This window comes from Numida meleagris, chromosome 12 (genome assembly GCF_002078875.1).
Source record: "Numida meleagris isolate 19003 breed g44 Domestic line chromosome 12, NumMel1.0, whole genome shotgun sequence".
In the NCBI taxonomy this organism is placed as follows: domain Eukaryota; kingdom Metazoa; phylum Chordata; class Aves; order Galliformes; family Numididae; genus Numida; species Numida meleagris.
Genome location: NC_034420.1, coordinates 12,318,186 through 12,337,201, shown reverse-complemented (window position 1 = coordinate 12,337,201; position 19,016 = coordinate 12,318,186). Strand labels below are relative to the sequence as shown.

At 44.9% G+C, this 19,016-nt stretch overlaps 1 protein-coding gene across 1 annotated transcript in view; it reads right to left on the bottom strand.

Annotated features, from left to right (window-relative positions):
- GLRA1 (glycine receptor alpha 1) overlaps positions 1-19,016 on the bottom strand; it is a 37,474-nt gene that overhangs the window by 6,053 nt on the left and 12,405 nt on the right. Inside the window, 4 exon segments of the mRNA XM_021410850.1 lie at positions 253-335; positions 1,927-2,150; positions 11,040-11,107; positions 15,269-15,399. Coding sequence (XP_021266525.1) covers positions 253-335; positions 1,927-2,150; positions 11,040-11,107; positions 15,269-15,399 — 506 coding nt within the window.

Below are 19,016 nucleotides of genomic sequence, written 5' to 3'. Positions count from 1 at the left end.
TGATTGAGTGGGTTTTGTGGAGGGGATGCTGGCAGGGAAGTGTGAGAGAATCAAAGCTGAGAGCGAGCATCCCCAGGCACACCCAGCGAGCAAGCTTGTCCCAGCTGCCCACCCTCCTTTCTCTTCCACAAAGGGAGAGTCCAGGGAAGACTGAACAGGGAAAGAGTTACAGATGGGGATGGAGATGGCATGGAAAGGGGAGAGAGGAAACACATTGTCTCCTCTTGAAATGGAGAGGTGCACAGGACTCACAGCTTTCTAACTGCATGATGCATGTCTGTACATCCATGGGGAAGTTCTTCAGGTCCATGGGGCAGGCCAGAGTCAGCGTGATCCTGAGGAGAGAAGACAGCAAAGGGCAATGATGTACAGTTTGCGGTACTGATGAGGGGGTGAGCCCTCTCAGACACCAAATGTTGCATACAGGCTAATAATTTGTCTGGTGTGATGAAGGGAATGACTGATTATTCACTCCTTCCCTGCCTGTGCTTTCACACATGCTGTTGAAAAGCATCAGAAATGCCAAGAATTTGAGTCTGTGAAATAATTCCTGGCAGAGACTGGTGAAACGGCAGGTGCCGTTTCATTGTAAAATTGTCTTGGACTGTGCAGAACAGAGTGCTTCCACATCAAAGTTTTGCTGCCTCTGCCTTCATTTCTTGCCTCAGGCTCAAACAGTCTAGATTTGCAGTAAGCCCAAACGTATTCTCTGGACCCCCCAGATACATTTCTAGAGACTGACACTGTTTGGAAATCTATGAACAGAACTTTTCTGTATCAGAAAAAAAACAAAAACTTTGGTGAAGGTCACAGGTTTCTGTTAGAGGTTTGGGTGTGATTTTCTGCAAGGAAAATGCCCTTTGGTAAGTCAGTGTGACTGCATCTTTCTGAATTCCCACTGTGCCTCTTGAGACCTCTAGCTTTGCCTTTCCACTAGGTGCTAGCTGCATTTCCCACGGTAAGCTGTGATGCTGTCCTGTACCACAACCTACGTTCAAAATGTTTGCTTGGTCCAACAAGCTGATATTAAATGATTTCATTCAGATAGCTGGACTTGTGTTATTTGGTTTGATAATACTGAAAATGCCATTCCCTAAAGCATTTAGATTTTTCAGCTTTTTGCCTTGATGTAGAAATAGTAGAATTTTCTTGAGGATAGGAATTGAATTTTCTATTGAATGTACAAGAGACTTAGCAGGAAGGAAAGATATTTTAACCCAAATCTTTATGTTGGAAGAAATTCTCTGCTTGAGTTTAGAGACATGTTGTGACAGAAGATGTTGTGACAGAAGAAGGGATTGACTTGTTCACATTTTCTTTTTATGAGAACAACTGCATTTTCTGTATTTAAACCAATATCTGAGTAGAAAAGAGCCACCAGTAGCCTCTGACCACATTGTTTTTCATTTTTGACAGAGGACTCTGCCTCTAATCAATGAGATGTAAGGCTAGAGTTATGTCTTTAAACAAGCTCCTTGGAAAGAATTAATGTTAAGTATCTACCAGACATGAAATGAGTGACTGTGGCTGCAGAAATGTCATAAGATGGGCAGCACACACATGCTGGACAAACGTGTTCTGAGTAGAGATCAGGGAGCAAAGTCCCCAGGGGTGTTTTTAGGTGAACCCAGTGCTGAGTCTGATGAGCTTTGAGTTTGTGAGACAAAGTCTACCTTCTTCTGAGAGCCTTGACTATTGCAAACAGTCATGGTGCCCCACAGGAGGCTGCATGGGAGGCCTCCAGAGGTCCCTTCTCACCACATTGCTCTGACACTGTTAATGGATGTTCTCCTACTTTAAATATTACAGCTCAATTCCCTTTACCCATACTCAAAGTCTCCATTTGCCCATTTTAGGCTCAAACAGCAGGAATTTAACTCTGTCCTCCCCTACCTTTGTAGAACCCTCCTCATTCAGTCTGCTCACCTGATGCTGTAGAGGACGTTCCCATTTCTGGAGATCCTCAGCAGCTTGTTGTCTGTGGTAATCTCATGGAAATGCGCCCCTTTCTCATTTGCAAAAAACAAGTCAGGCTTCCAGATGGAGTCTAGCATAGAAGGGTCCAAGTCCAGAGAGTCATCTGGGTATTCATTGTATGCCAGTCGTGGATCATTCCATTGCTGTCGCAAGAAGATGTTCACTCTGTAATCCTGCACAGTGCAAACAGGGAGCAGAGAAACACAATTAGTGCTCGGAGCAGGCTAAAAATGCTGAGAAGTGGGGAGCGTGTGCTAAAATTGCTCTAAAACCAAATCCCACCTAGAGCTCTGTTCCCAAGTTATGGCCAGCCTTCTTTGCATTATTTCTTGTGGAGCTGATGATATTTTTAGCTCTGTAGCTTACAGCTATCTCATAGTACAAACAGCTGTCTAACTCTGCATTCCTCCATCACAGAAATCAGCTATGTGTGAAATGTCAGGACCTCTAGTCTTAACCCCAGGGCTGGAGAAGCAATGTTCAGTTGCAGTTGTCATAAGGGCTGGTGTCAGCAAGACAACTGTTGAAGAGAAGGGAGAGAGAGGGACACTGAAGCCAACTTCCTTTCAGCATTGAACCATCCCATACTGTGACTATCTATGATTCCTTCAGCCTTGTTAAGAAAAAAAGGCACAGTGACACAGGCATCCATGGAAGAGAGATGCCTTGTGTGTACACAAATACAAGGGTAACTGGATGGGAGCAGATGCCCTTGATGAGGATATGAACACAGGAGGGATGTTCATGATGTCTCCTCTCTTAATCATGACTGTTCTGTTTTCCCCTCTCTAATGTCAAAATGCCATAAATGCTGCAGAGATGTCTACCTCACAACCTTGTGTCTTACAGCTCCCCTGAGCTCTCCAGGCCAAGGCTGGCTGCTGAGGTCTGGCTCAAATGTCCTGGCTGCTCTTGTGGATAATTAAACACAGTTTCTGTTCTCCTGGGGTCGTCTGTATGTCCCTTTTCTGCTGAATTTCACAAAAGAAAGTGAGCCAACAAATTGAAATGGGGAGAGGACATGCCAGCTATCAGGAGAGGAATAAAAGCTCCATGTCCATAAATTATTTGACATTTCTAAGTATAGAGGCAAGCTACATCTAAAAAGCAGCACATATTAAACCAATTTCACTGCTCTATCCCAAACTAATAGTTCCTATCATGATTAAGAGTTTCTTTGGTGCCTTTCTTATACTGATGTACTTTGAAAACTTCTATTAAGAGATGGGTAATGGAAGAGCTCGGATGTGCTTGCCAGTGTCTAATACCTGCTGCAGGCTCTAGGATCTTTCAGTGAGACAATACTTGGCATCAGCAAGGGGCTTTCTGATGCTGCCATCAGATCTGTTCTTTCCATCTGGAGAACGCAAGGCTCTGGATTTGAAGAGTTCATTTGGAGGAGTGTCTGGCTGATACTGCAACCTCATGTGCTCACTCAGCTATGAACCTACAGCCTCTTGTGTGAGAGGACATGACTCTCACAGATCCTGTCACACTGGAGGGTTGGGAGAGGATTGTGTATTGGGTGATTTGCTGTTTTGGACAGGGTAGTTCATAGCCTATGTTCTGGAACTCTGTTTCAGACCACTTAGTGGCATCTGCATCCTCGGAGCAGAGAAGCTGGTAATGACATTAGTGATTGTGACAACAGCAAATGGACCAAGGACTTGATGCTAAAACGAGCAGACTTCTGAACATGAAAAAGAGTTGCAACACTCTCTCCTTCTGCTGACATTCCAAATGTCACCTTCATGAGTCCTATTGGCTCCCTCTGACTTAATTATTCATCTCTGTCCCCCCTAGATAATGTGCCTTGAGAAAACGTGAATAGCTGTGGACAGCTAGGAACCAAGATCTTAGTGCAATCATGCAAACCTGAAAGAGGAAAACAACCCTGAATCTCCACTTCCCATGGCACGCAGCAGCTCCTTGAACAACTTGTATGCTTTCAGTTCTCCCTTTTCCATGTGTAAAGACCTGCAGCCATTGCAGTCAGGGGAAATCAGTGTCACTGACCTAATAGGTAGAAAGCAAAAGGTTGTTTTGCTTATTCAGCTACAAATAAGCTAGATGCAAGCAGGTCAGCTCTAGGTGGGGGTTTATGTCATGTACAACACAAATTAAACTCATGTTTGGAAGGAACTTCAGTGTGAGCTGCCCAGAAGTGTTCTCAGCCTGATGGATTGTTGGAAGGGGGGGAAAGGAGCCAATCTCTCTACAGTGGTCTGCGTTACTGCAGACAAGCTTTGTTGCTGGAGTAAATTCACTGCTTCAGCTGCAAAACTTGCCAAAAGAAAACGGAAAGGGTGGGAAAAGAGGTGCACTGTGGTTCACTGCCACTGCAGCAGTCATGAGACCACAGACAACATCTGCAGTGTGTCCTCTGGTTGTGTCCAAAATGGAAACGCTCCAGAGACATGTCGTGAATGTGATAACTGCACCATGTCCTTCCAGAGGCTGTTCAGCTGTGTGTTTGTGTGTATGAAGATCTTTATTCTCACTAGTTTTATTCCACAATCCTGGCCTGGCCACGGAGAATGGTTTTCTCCTCATAGACAGTTTTCCCTAATGATAGGGAGCTGAACTGCACAGTAGTGGTGGAGATGTTGAGCAGCCTTTTAGATTACTTGCATCCAGGCTTATTCAAACACAATGTGAAAACACACACTGTGATTGCAAACTGGACATGACACTGCCTGAGGAGCCACCATAAGGCATGGAGAGCAAATATGCCATGCCTGAGGCTGTGATGCAGCCAGAAGTATGGGCTGCAGCATTCTGTACCAGCCAGAGAATCCTGTGCATTTAGAGCTTTGAGCCTAGGCAATGCAGTCAAGCTGAGAAGCGATGAGCTGAATAACGCTCATTTTTTGGCTACCTGGAGTTATACAGCATTTCTCCTGGATGCTGTTGTTTGAGATCTTAGTTAGCATCACCAAGAAGTCCACAGTGCTAGATGATGGACAGAGCAAGCCAATTTCTGATGCGAACTTTCAAGCAGAAAAGGATTGAACTGGGGATGAAAACTCAGCAAAAAAAAAAAAAAATCTCTTTCTCCATTTCCTCATCACTTGAGCTCCTCATTTGTGTGCTGATCACATCCAGGCATTGATTACCTTGTGCAGCCCACTCCTCTGGCTGGCTGGGGAGCAGCAAGCCTGGCTTGTGATGGCATCTAGGAGTTCTGCAATTTGGCACAAAGACCTTTTGCTTCCAAGAGGGAAATGCCACAGGGCAGGAAGGAAATAATTGAAGTGATCAACGTATTCAAGGTATTCAATTTGATAATGCTGAAATGAAATTCTTTGTAGTGACCTCACAAGGAGCTAAGGAAATGGAAGGTTGTTTGAGACCATTCCTTCCCAAGGTACCACGATCGTGGGGCCTGCCGAGCAGTGTGGTGGTGAGAGCAGCAGCAGGCTGCAGAACGGCTGTGAGTCAAGGGGATGGAGGCTGCCAGGGAACCCAAAATCTTTCAGTCCCTGACTCAGACTCTGCATTTCACTGATGGAAGAAACAAGGCAGAGACTAAACTCCCTCAGGCGATGTCCCACTCGGCTGGCAGAGCGCAAGGCCTGCAGTCACATCGAGGCAGTTCTCTAGAATAGGAACAAATATGTTGTTCCCTCCCCCCCCTTTTTTTTTTTTTTTTTTTTTAAAGTTACAGTCCCCCACCAGGTGCAGACTCCAGCAGGGTTAATGAGGCCCTCATAGGCCCCACACAGCTGCAGCTGGTTCCAGCTCTGCAGTGGGAACAGCTCCATGGCTGTGGGAGGCTCTGCTGAGGAGGAACTGCTGCTCGATGAAAAGTAGGTGCATGATGAGGGGAGAAATTGCGTCTTGGTGTTTAATAGGTGTGTTTTATTTTGGTGCTGGAAGCTTTACTGGGCTTCCCTACCAGGCAGGGGAATCTACATCCTCTGGCTGTGGGCAGCGGCCTGTGCTGGGCCTCTGCTGCTGTAGGGAGGGGGGATGAGGAAGCAGGGCTGTGTGCTCTGCTGTGCGACTGTGCCTTGTGGCCTAGCCTGGGGATCCCTCACCCTGCTGGGGAAGGCCCTGGCACTGAATGTGCTCACAGCTCCTGTTTCTTTGCGAGCTGCACATAGTGTAACTAACGGGTAAATTGAGGCCTAAGTGCTGTCTAGTGAAAGCCTCGAACTGTTCTCCCCATCCTAAAATGTGCCTGTTTCTGCCTGCGCTGCTTTCCATTGCTCCTCTTGCAGCACTGGTTGTGTTACATGCTGCTGCAAAATCCCATTTTCCAAGGTGTGTTTCCTGTATGCCTTGACAGCTGTGTGTGATGGTATAAGGAAATGGGAAGCCCTTGGTTTTCCCTGCCTGGTCTATCTCATGCTTTTAGATGTTTAGATTTTGTCTTTTATTTCTCCAGCTTGGAAAAGCAATGTTCTGTGACCATTTCAGGGGGGAGAGAAGAATATTTCCTTCTTTCCCTCTTTGCACTGCCCTATTACAATAGCTGCGCACAGCTGAGACTGTCTGGGGTTTACCATGTAAGACTTTCTTGTCATTTGTGATAGTTTCATCTACTCGTTCATTAGTTATCTTTACTAGCAGAATCCTTGCTGTATACTGTAGTAGTGTATCACTGTAAGGGAACCATAAGTGAAGAGCTGGAGAAACGTTGCATCCTGTGAAAAACCATTTGAAAAGCCAGGATATAAAATATAGGATTTCATCAGTAGAGTGTATGCAAATGCTCTCTGAATTCACAAATGCTGTTTGTGCATATAATGCCTGCAGAATTGCAGAGCCACTGGCATGCAGTGCATTGGGAATGTAAGGAAGTAAGCTGCTATCTGGGTTTATGGGGAAGCCTTTGTGAATTCTCCATCTCTTCCTGGGCAAAAATCATGCTGATTTCCAGAGCAAAACCCCTTCTCTTGTTGCAGTAACCATCCTTAATTTCAAGCTTAGGAACTTAGTAATCAGGTTTTGTTCTTCAGCTTGTGTATTCATTGCTGTATTTAAGTTGTTGGACGTTCTCACTTTGTTAGTCTTCCTTTCTTTGTCCACTCAATGCAACAACAAATTTCAACAACAGAGAGGGCCAAAACACTGCAGGTCTAACACTGGAACTGCAGCAGGCTTTGAGAGGCTGTGCAAACCTTTTCATTTTGCATTGGGTGACTTGTTACCTATCTGTCCTCTCTGTCGGTCTGATAGTATTAAGAATGACAGACAGCAGAAAACCGAGCTCAAAAAAACAGTTGTTGCAGGCTTTGTGTGTTGATACTCGTGTCTTCTGCTGACCTTGGGGTGGGTGGGTTCTTTATTAAATACGTGACCCTTATACTGTATCAGTCATGTTTGCTGCTTGCTGCCCTGTGGCTTGTGAGACTGGAGCGAATTGCTCAGCCTGTTTTGCAGGAATGGTTAGTTATCTGATTGGAAAGCTCGTGTGCAGATGTCTCTCAACAAGTATTTTGCATTTGGACAGTCACAGCCTCTAGCTTCTCCTGTCCTTAGGAGATGCTGGGAGAGCAAATGTGGCTGTGCTGCAGCTGTCTGGGAGGCTACATCTGGTATGTCCTTTTCAGATGGGATGTCTATGTCATGAAATCAGCAAGGATAAATTTGCATATATGTACTGTGTCTGAAGGAGACTGTGCTGATAGTTTTGTAGACTATTGTGAGCCCTTTTAAAAACATGAGATTGGGAGGAGTTGCCTTGAGCACTGAGTCCTGCTCCTGGCAACTTGAGATGATGATATCCAAGAATATTTCTCCCCCATTATGTGCCTTCACTGTAGAGAAAATACTCCTGGCTGCCTAAGCCAGCTAGATATCCATGAGGAAAGCTGAGCTTCCACAGGAAGAGAGATCAAGGGCATCATTTTATTCCAAGGCTTTTGTTATAGCAGGAAATCTGTTAGATGAAGTGCTCAGATAATCCTAAATTGTTTATTCACTGAAGAACAAGACTCTGTTCCCTGGGTGCTTGACTTCTGTTTCATTTTTGAATGATTTTCTGTAGCTTTGTTATAGGTTTCCTACTCTGGTAAGGCTGGGGGAAAAGTGGTTTGTTTGTTTTTAAAATAAAAGTAAGCTGATAGAGGATGCATCCACTCTGTTTGTCATCTGGAGTCCCCTACTGTTGAACACACTATTGTAGTAATGCTCTGGGACAGAAGGAAGCTGTCTGGACCCATCTGGCTTCTATATCTGGCAGTGTCTTTCCAGTAGAAGCACTTGCTGGGTTCACAATTGCATGTTCCCTTGTCCTTAGAGTTGAATGCAAGCAAGGTTGATGAGTATACTATATGAGCCACAATCTAACATAAATGTCCCATCAATTATGGGCATCACTAAAGGCTTTCATGATGGATCTCCCGCTCTTCAGGACGCTAAAAGGAGTTTACTTCCCTTGCTCTAATTCAGCCCTCTTTTGGGGATTTCAGTATGGTGGATGACTGTCTCTTCTATTTTTGTTAGTTGCATTTATTTTCTCCTCTCCTTGCCAGAGTTTGTAGGACTCCATTTCTTGCCTGACTCCTTTTGAACTTTTGTGGAGCGGAGACCAGCTTTCTGCACGTGTTGGGAGCTCTGTGCCCACTCTTAGTTGCAACTCATTGTCTCCCTTCTGAGATGTGTAGATCCTATATGTTGGATTGGATTGTTCACCCAAAAATAGGGAATGTGAGCTCAGATTAGACTGTCATAAGACAGGTGAGTTTTACCCTACTGATGGTGCACTAGTAGACCTCAGTGACTGTGTCAAATGCTCATTTCATTCTCTGTTCTGGTATTTTCTCCTCTTCGTCTGCCTTCCATGATGCCTTAAGCTGTAATGGAACGTTCACCTCCAGTCTCTCTAACCCTCTGCTTGGTGACCTCATGATATGGAAGATTCAGTTAATACAAACTCAAATACCAGCAGTATTGTTTTGTGTAGGAACTAGCAGCACCATTACAGATTATTTTGAGGACTTCTCTAATTATGTTTGTGGTGTCTATAAAGATCTGCCTCTTCCTGAATCTACTAGTGAGGTTACAGGATGATGCAGTACTCCTGGACCTGGATGTAGCCAGCATTTGGGTGCCTAGTGGCTGTGATTTTTAAACCATAAAGCTATTCCCTCCCTTGTGGCCACTGAAGCAGTTGGTGGAGCGTTACTGTAATCAGTCCTGCAAGTCAGTGATGGACTTTGTCCTTTAAGCACTCAAACTTTTTTTCTCCTGTAATTTGATCACTTGTTACAATTCAAGCGCTCCACAACAAGACCTTCTTCCCTTCCCAAAAACATTGGTGGGGACCTGACATTGCCTGTTGGATTTGCTGCAAGGAGAGCCTGGCTTCTCTGCAGAGTAAATCCCAAATCAGCAAATTCCAAAGACTGTATTTACTTGCTGGGTTCTCATTTTTAAATACTTCAGTACCTGTGTTGCCTGTGTCCTTGTCAGCATTTACAAGCAAAAACACAGTCCCCAAAGAAGTGCATTATATTAGGTTGTGTGCAATGTTGTGTCAGTCTGACATCTGGACTAGCTTGTCAGAGCTGGCTTGGGTATTTCTAGACAAAGCAATGTGCCCAGAGGGTGCTCTTGGGTTCCCATGGGAATTTCTTTTTACGGAAGATAGAATATGAAATGGGGGGGCATCTGGAGAGGATAGCAAGTCCCTGCAGCATGTCTTGGAGGTGAAATGCATTTCTTTCTTGTGCTACTTTATGCTAATTTGATGAATCATCCTTCTTACAGGGGTGCTGTGGCATCTTTGTGTGACTGCTCCAATGCATCTTGAGTTGTAGGACAGATATATTAGAAAACACGTCACTGTGTAATGCGTTCTGCGTGTTACACAGGGATCCCCTGTGGGCCTGCCACTCTCTCTTGCAGTCTGTGGGTTTTCCCTGCTGAATTGTGAAGGATTGCCTGTAACATCATAGGATGTATCTAATAAAACAGTAAATTAGGAACAGAGGTGTGTTTCAGTTCTAGTTCTTTCTCTTACTTTATATACAAATCCACGAGTGCACTTCTCATCTATAAACTCTGACATTGTGCAACCCACCCATAAAATAAATTTCTTTGAGCTTGGACAGAGTCACAGCTATTGTATGCTCCTGGAACGGAACACCCCCCACGCCAAGCACTGCCAGAAGAAAAGCATGAAGAGTAGTGTTAGAAGAGACTCATAATTCTATATGTATATATAACTGCTGATCTCCTCTGACAGTGGTGAGCATTACACGTAACTTGTGGAGTCAGGGCGTGTGACTCATATGTAAGGTCTATAACATCCTTAGAGAATGCACAGAACCCCTGAAACTGGGATGTTGCAGTCTTCATTCAACCCCTTCCTAGAAAAAGAATTACCACAGGGTAATTAAACACCATATTTCTGGATTAGCTTTAATTAGCACGGAGCTAAAGTATTGCACCTCAGTTGCTTTTGTTTGCTGTTCACTGATCGTGTCACAACCAATCTTTAACAGTTTTCAGATGGAGCAATTATCTCCTGTTCTCCTGATTCTCTCTTCCTAGTGCCTTGCCAATTAGATCAAGCTTTTAGCCATGTTCACTAATTTTGTCTGAAGTTGGCCTTAACTTGCAAATATTGATTTAAAAGAAGAAAAAAATTTCTCCTAGGCAATGATTTCTCTAATGTCTCCAAGACAATCCAAATGTAGTGACCTAATGCAAATACGGGATCTGTTGCATACTGGATTTGAATTCAGCTGTTTTCCCTTCATTTAAGAGATTTCAATAAATGTTTTGTGATCTAAATGCCCTTAAATACAAAGCAACTGCAGCTGTCTCTGAGCTTGGAGTCTTGGTCAAGTTTTTAGGAAAGACTTCGTTTGTTCCCTTTTTTGACCTTTATACTTTGCCTGTACAGTGTTTTTATAGAGGTGCAAATGAATAGCGATCTTAACCTGTGAGAGGTGTGTGATGGCCAGCAATTTACTCAAACCTCAGGTAAACTTGGGAATACAGAGACATTTTCCTCTGGTCACACTAAAGCAGAGGATGCTGCGTTGGCTGGGAGCGCAATGAGACCGAGCCAGTAGCAGAACAGCTGTGCTGTGATTTTTACTTACCATAGTCGTTTCTGCAATCGAACCAAAGCTGTTGATGAAAATGTTGCAGCTGACATTCACTGGTGGGCCTGCATGACAAATACAGATTGGAACAGCACTTCACTGCGTGCTTATAAGACAAAATATTTCCACTCTGCAGTATTGAAGCGTACTGTGGTCACAGCGGGGCTGAGAGGTGAGACTGGGAATACTGTCTGGACGACCCGGCTGAGTCTAGCCTCACATCTGACGCCGGTTTGACGTCAGACAGTGCTCTTGCTTCACCTCTGCTCCACTGTTTGGGTGAGTGTATATATACCTCTGCTGTAAACTGTTTTGATGAAAATGAATAGATCACAGCCAGGCAGACTTGCTTTTTAGGCATCTCGACTTTGCTGTGTGGGTGCCAAGCTCACCTTGAACGTGATGGCATTGGAAAGAGCCAAGAGAATACTGAAGGGCTCTGGTGTTTAGAGCTGTATTGTTTTTCTTTCTTCCTTTCTTTTTTTAAAAGCCTTTGAATGTCTGGATTAGGACCCTAGGCTCCTCATAGAGCTGGTGGAGGACTAGGCAGTATGCCGTAGGGCTCAGGTGGGGCAGTGGAGCTAATATCCTACATGGTAATTGTCATGTTTGCTGATGCTCACAGCTGGATGGAAGACTGCCAGGGTATGCCAGCAGAAGTTTTTTGGCTGTATCCTGTTTTGGGAGAAGGCAATGCCAGGTTTTGGGTTGTGCCTTTCTTGAGTTTGCTTTTAGAATGAAGCTTTGCTTAACCTGTTCATATTAGAAAAGTGAAAGGGACAGCTAGGGGATATAAAGGATGAAAATACTGTGGTTTGAAAGGGTTTGGGGGATATCAGTCTGTTTGGTATGGGTATTAATAAATGTGAATAACAATATCACCTGGTGAGTCTGAGGTGGAAATACTGCATTTGGACCTAGGAAGATACTGAGAGCTGTGGTGCAGCACAAATCAAAAAAGCTAGAGAATACTTTGAAAGTAGAGCAATATCTTGCCTCCTGTGCCTGGAACAGCAGTGATTTACTCATGTGGCAGGATTTCTGTAGAGCTTTAACAAGGGGAGGGGAGAAGCAAAAGGGGCTCCTGCCCTGGGGGCTGCCCAGGGAGCTGCTGCTGGTGCTGCCCTGAGCATGGTGGGGAAAGGTGCCTGCATGGAAAGCAGACACCCCAGGAACAAAAGTCCCTGTTTAACACTGGGTGAATTCATCTTTCATCGTCCCTGAGATATGCTTCTGGGAGGAAATAGATCTGTGGAAATTGCAAGTGTGGATTTTTAGATTCTTCATCCCTCCTTCACTGGGATGGTGTCTGCATCTCAAACACTGCCTGATGGCTGTGCCGTGCTTGGGGAGTGATGCTTGCCTTCTGAGGCCACATCTGCAGTCTGGCAGCTGTCAGATGAAATACTTCTGGGGAGCGGGAGAGCAGCTTTAACAAGACGCTAGTGCCCATAATCAGTTCAAACTTCCTCTTGCATGGAAATGAACGGCATGCTTGGAGCTTGGTTTGCTCCTCTGTTTTCCTTCCCTCATCTCCTGCTTTGGCCTCGTTTAAAACTTTGTGTCCATCCTTTGTAGGACTGAGGCTGCAGTCATGTTACAGCAATGGTTTTCATAGCCTGGGATTTTCTTGGTATGAGTCCCAGGCAACCCGAGCAGGTTTCTGTCTAACCAGCTCCCAGACAGCCCATTGCCAGCTCAGCAGCAGCTCCCAGGCTGTGCAATCTGCTCAGCTCCTTCTCCAGACAGTTAAACACAAGCATGCACTGAAATATCAGATACAAAATGGTGTCTTTTTCTTCTTCCCCTGTTTGCTGTCCCTCCTATCCAACTGGCTTGTGGCTCACAGGCCTGGTTTTAATGAGCCTGTATAATAGGGATCTGGAGCTAATCAACTCTTCTGCTGGCAGCTTATCCAGCAGCTGAAAGTGAACATCTGACCAGGATTTAGCACTTGTCTTATGCCTTCTGTAATGCTCAGGAGGAAGAGGTTGCTTCTCTGCATCCAGCTTGTGAACTATAGAAATTCAACATACATGTGGTTTCCATTCCTAAAGGCCACAGCATAAGCAAACTGCTGAGCTAACATCCTAAACGAACGCATATGCTTGTGCCTCTGATATGCACGGAAGATTTTGGCCATGCTCATCCTGTTCATGTGCTGGTGTGCTTCAGTGAGTCTGAGCATGGGCTGAACTCAGTCCAGTGCATGGATGTTAAGAAAAATTTCTTCTCAGAATGAGACAAGATGCACTGGCACAGGCTGCCCAGGGAGGTGATGGAGTCACCATCCCTGGAGGTGTTCGAGAACTGTGGAGATGAGGGACATGGTCATTGGGGATGGGTTGGAGTTGGACTTGGTGATCTTAGTGGTCTTCTCCAACCTTAATGATTCTATGGGGCTGGCTCCCTCCTTGGGGCAGTACCACTCTCCCTCAGCACTGTGCTCTTTGTGCTGCATTCACTGTGAGCACTCTACAGGTTGGACTATTCTTCTTTTTTTTTTTAGACAGGTTTTTATTAGGCTCTAGAAGCTTCCCTGCCTGCAGCTGAGACATGCCCCCACTGCAGTGGGATGTGGTTGTGAAGCCGTTCAGATTTCCAGCAGTGGGGTTAAGGCTATTACAGCCCTTGTCCTTTGTCTCACACCCCTTGGGTCCAACTCATTTCTGCCTGAGTTACAGACTTAGAATCATAGAATCACCGAAGTTGGAAAAGACCACCAAGATCATCCTGTCCAACCGTCCGTCTACCACCAATATTTCCCCATTAAACCGTGTCCGTTAGTACCACATCTAAACGATTCTTGAACACCTCCAGGGTTGGTGACTCCCCCACCTCCCCAGGCAGCCTGTTTCAGCACCTGCCCACTCTTAGGGTGGAGAGATTTTTCTCAACATCCAACGTGAATCTCCTCTGACGCAACTTGAGACCACTCCCTCTAGTTGTATTGCTAGTTACATGGGAGAGGAGGCTGACCCCACCTCATCACAACCTCCTTTCAGGTAGCTGTAGAGAGCTGTAGGGTCTCCCCTGAGCCTTCTCTAGGACTTCATCCTCCGTCTTAACAAAAAGCCTGGTTGCTCTTTCCTTAGTTCTCAAAATGTGAATCCACAGCAAAGTTCAGCCTTCCCAGTACTTATGGAAAATGCAGTCTTTTTGTTAATCTTCCTCTCCCCAAAAATCAATCTGATAGGGATCTTTGGTATTATTTTCATTTAGATCTAAGCCATCAAGATGCCTGTATGAGTTATTGATGGTTAATTTTAATGATGTGCTTTGAGAGCTGCAACCCCAAGCTCTGTAAAACACCTCCTATGTGTCCCATGTAAATTGGAGCTTGATTTATGTGTGGGAGGCTAAGCCAGCAAAACTGCCCTGTAGGGAAGGTGTAGTTCACAGAAATAAAACTGAAATTAAATTATCTCAAACAAAATTGCAATACAGATGCCTTCAGCAGGAAGATAATGTACACACTTCATTAAATATTAAAGTTTAATTTCTTTTGTGTGTGTGCATATTTTAGTAACAGAACGGTTTTCAAACTATTTTTAACTCTTTGTGTTTCAGACGATGCTTTCTGTTGCCTGGCTGATTACTAGGGCATGAGCTTCCCATCCTGCTTTGAGTTTAAAAGCCCAGGCTGGGGCGTATTGTTTGAAGCTGGATGGCAGGTGCTGTCACCATGATTAATGGTTCCTGGGAATCCTGTGTTAGCGTGGCCAGTGGCTCCTCTGAAGCAAGAGGGTTTGGTGGTAAGAAACAAAATAAAATGTAAGAAATGAGCATTGCAGAGTGCTGTCCCTGAAATCTGGCTGAAATCTGGAGCTGATGGGAGGGATTCCTTCTGGATTCACTAGGTGTAGGAAGGGCACATCGCAGAAGGTGCCAGTTTTTCTCCTAACCTGCAAGAGGTTCAGCTCCCTGCTGGTCACTGCCTGGACTGGCAGGATCCCTGAGTTCTTTCTGTGTTGATATCTAAGTATGCTTACTGTATGCGAAGTTGTTAAAAGATTGTTTTCATTCTGAGTGGAAATGAGATGCCTTTCCCGACATGCACAGGACACCCATGTGCCAAATTCTCATTATCATACTTATTCCATCTCAGCATAAAGATACGTCATGTTCCTTATTCAATTAGTGAGGTATTCATGCAGTCTGCAGCCACAAAATGAAACAAATCCACAAAAGTGTTGTTATGTTGGTTTTGGTTTTTTTTTGCATACCTTTGAAATTCGGCCTGATCCTGGCATCATATCCTGAAGTCCGCCCCATCAGCTTATCCAAGAAATCAGAAGGAGACATGGGCTTGGGGGCAGATCGTGCTGCTGCTTCAGCTTCTTTGGAGGCTGCCAGGCTGTGTGAGTAAGAAAGAGGAGATTTTAATGCATATCCCATACTGGAGAGGGTTTGGGGTCCAGAAACAGAGCAGTCAGCCTCTTACTCCTGTAGTGAGGTAGGATGGGTGCCCACATGGCTTCCTAACGAGGCTGGTCTCTGCTAATTTGTTTGCCCAGCCCAAACATCTCTGAATATAGAATCCCAGCTGCCACCAAAGTAGGAGAGAGATGATGAGTGGAGAAAATCCTTTTGTGAGTTTAGGTACGGCTCCTTGGCATGCCGCTAAATTACAAATGTGAACTCTGGCACTGAGCTCCACAGGAAAAATACACTCTGAGATTAGCCTTAGGCGGCAATTACTGCTTAATTACACTGCAAATAGCAAGGAATGTATTTGTTACCCAGTCTAATTTTCCAAAGGCAGGTAGGATTGGAGCAATCTGGAATATGAAGTGTAAATGAATGTCGTATGATTTCATATCTCCTGCAGAGCATTTGGGACTGGAGGGGATAGATGTGTTTGCCTCCTGCTTCCTGCTCAGGTCAGCGTTTGCTATTGGATATGGAAACACAGTCTCTGGACTGGGAGTTGTATGGAATCTGATTCTGAAATTATGCTTATTTGGGGCTGAGGATGGAAGAAAACAAAATCTTTTAGGAAGATATGTAGCCTCAAGGGCAGAAGGAGAGAAGTTCCTAATTTATCTCTTAAAAAGGTGAAAACCTTCTCCTCTAGAAGCCTGACAAAGGCTGCCCATGTGCCTTCTGACTACATGTGGGGCATCATCTTACAGTCTTCTTGTGGCACGAGGGCATCACTTTGGGAAATGTTTTCTCATTCACTGAGGAGACTGCAGAAGTCAGGCCCACTGCCTCTCAGCAGTGTAGTGCTAAGTTCTGACGTGAGATCCACCAAAGGAATTTGGAGATAGTTTCTGTGTATGGCATTAACGTGACTCAGCTCTCAGACCTGTTCGTACAATGCCAGTGGGCTGAAGCTCAGGATGCAAATGTTGTCTAGGTGAGCCTTGACAAGAGCGTTTTGAACCACCAAGTTCTAAATTGGGTGTCAGTAGCAATATGTGTTGCACTGACTCTCTTCTCCAGTATTAGCAGATGGTGACTTGCCAACCCACAAATGCAGGCTGACTTCTCACAAGCTGCAACTGTTAGGGTTCTCTGACCACTACCCTCTTCACTGTTCTCTGCTATAAGGGAAGATAATTTCTAGGTAGTCTCCAGTGAGAGTCTAAAGCTAGGATTTCATTTACCATTGTGTCTTCACAGTTTATTTTCAGACTGAACCTTATCTGAGCTTAGCTTCTACACACTCATGCGGAGAGTTGATGTGACAAAGTGGGGCTCTAGCTTTTACTATTGCCACATGGCATTACTCATCCCCATCTCTGCTCTAAGGGCTGATGCAAAGCCCAGGCAGTGCGTTCCGGGGATAAATGGGGATGGGGGGTGGGTGATTATTTTATTTTTATTTATTTATTTTTTTTAAGAAGGAAAACAATCTGGTGCAATTGATTTGCAAACATATAGGAGGAAAGCTGGGTCTGGGAGGACGATCAATACTGGGCTTGAATGCTGCATTCCAATAGAGTGCCTGCATGGCAATGAGTCCAGAGAAAAGATTTCAATTAAGCAGCAAATGACTTGGTAACCAAAGAGTCCTGCCACTTCAGCAGCAAGATGCCAGATAGTGCAATACACTGATTTCTTCTCATTAACTCTAGGCTGGAGGAATGATGGAAGTGGAAAAGTGGGGGTGGGGAACAGAAAGAAACATTACAGATTTAATAACCTTTAAGCGCAAAAAAAAACCCCAAAAAACCTAAAACCTGCAATTCCTGTGGCATTTGTTTTAAAAAATGAGATGGAAGAGCACAGAAATGGGTGTTCAGCTCTTCTGTAAACTCAGTGTGAGAGCCCATGCTGAATGTCTTGATGCTGCTTCCAGTGAACAAGTCTGCTGATACTTCTTGGTTGCCATTTTCTGATTCTATCTGCAAGTTGCGAGTAGAATTAATTTCATAGGCTCATTTACTGCATGGAAGTGTATGTCTAATAAATGTGATGCCTGGGTGAGGATCACCCTCTCATAGTCCCATTGCTTTTTGCAGCTTTGTGCCCATCCACTGGGGATGTGCTGGAACTGCCAGCAATGGTTTCGCGCCTCCTGGTGTGTGTTTCAGGAGCTCTGTTGACTTGTGTGTGTTGTACCAGGGTGACCTAGCAATGATTAGTCCTGAGTTTTGTCCTGTTTGCATTTGATTACTTAATGTTTTCCTAAAACTAGGGGTAACGACTTCTCCCCCAACTTGACAAGAAAGTAAAGGATGAGGAAATAACAAAACATTTCCAGCAGCAGGTGCATCTACATTCAAGGTCAGCAATAATGATTTAAAACAGAGAGGCTGGCCCACCCCACCATGATTTCTAGGGATGAGATGTACCTAACACAGCCCTGAAATTTTCGCTCTGAGTGTGACAGCTGAGATTTACAGCTCTACTGTAACAGCGCAGCTCAGGCTGCACCCAAAAAGCCTTCAGTTCCTATTCTCCTCCAGATCTGTCCTGGCTGCGTGCTCCCCTGGGAGCTTTCTGGGACTTTCTCCATCTGTTAGTTCATGCAGAAGCGCCCTTGGAAGTCCCGCAGAACTGCTCATCTCCTGGCCCGACCGAGATGAGGAGATGGAAATCTCAGTGATTAGGAAATTCCTGATGATGAAAGAGAACTGGAACTTTACAGTGGGTTGTTGTTGAGAGAGGAAAAAATACTCTCCAAATAAACAAGAAGAGGCAAAACGTAGCAAAAACACAGAGGAAGAAGCTTGCATTGGTGCAGGAGTGTTGCCTGAGCTGAGTGCCTTGGTGCATTTTATCAGCAGCCAGACAGCGGATAATCTTATTTACAGTGGTGCAATCCCTAGTGGATCTGGCTGAGAAAGTGCCATCACGCAATCACCACAGTAACAACAACAGAAAGGATTGCATCACGGGGACAGCGAGCAGGCATGATGTTTGTGGTATTAGAGCTGGTGTGTGTGCAGCCAGCAGCAACCCCGCGGGAGCTCTGCCCAACAGCGGGCACGTGAGAGTTGAAGCTGGTGGTTGTACCACTGGACTGCTCAGGACATTGAAGAATTGCATTCCTTAAAATGGAACAGTCAGGCTCTGCAGGAAACCTGTTACTGCTTTCTCCCAGCCTACGCGAGCACTGTTGGCTTTGTCTCTCTGCGTTGTTGTTTCAGCTACACAGACGAAATATTCTTATAAACAGATATTTGGCTTAGGAGGTGGGCCTGCTGCAGTCGGGCATGCCAACTTGCTCAGCTCCCAGCTCCCCGGTTGGCTGTTTCCTTCCTTCCCCCCAACATTTGTATGTCCCTCGTGAAATATTTTAATTTTTTTTTCTTTTTTTTTTTTTTTTAACCGTGCCCATGGCCGCCCATCTAATTAACTCCGACATCACACATTGCCCTGTTCTGGTTGAATGCTGATACTGAGAGCTATCAATTTTTTTTTTTTTTTCTCTGCAAGGAGGAGAGACCAAGGAATTTAATTAGCACAGGGCCTCTATTCCCCTGTCAAATAATTTAATTGTTAATCTTTAATTCTGAGGAG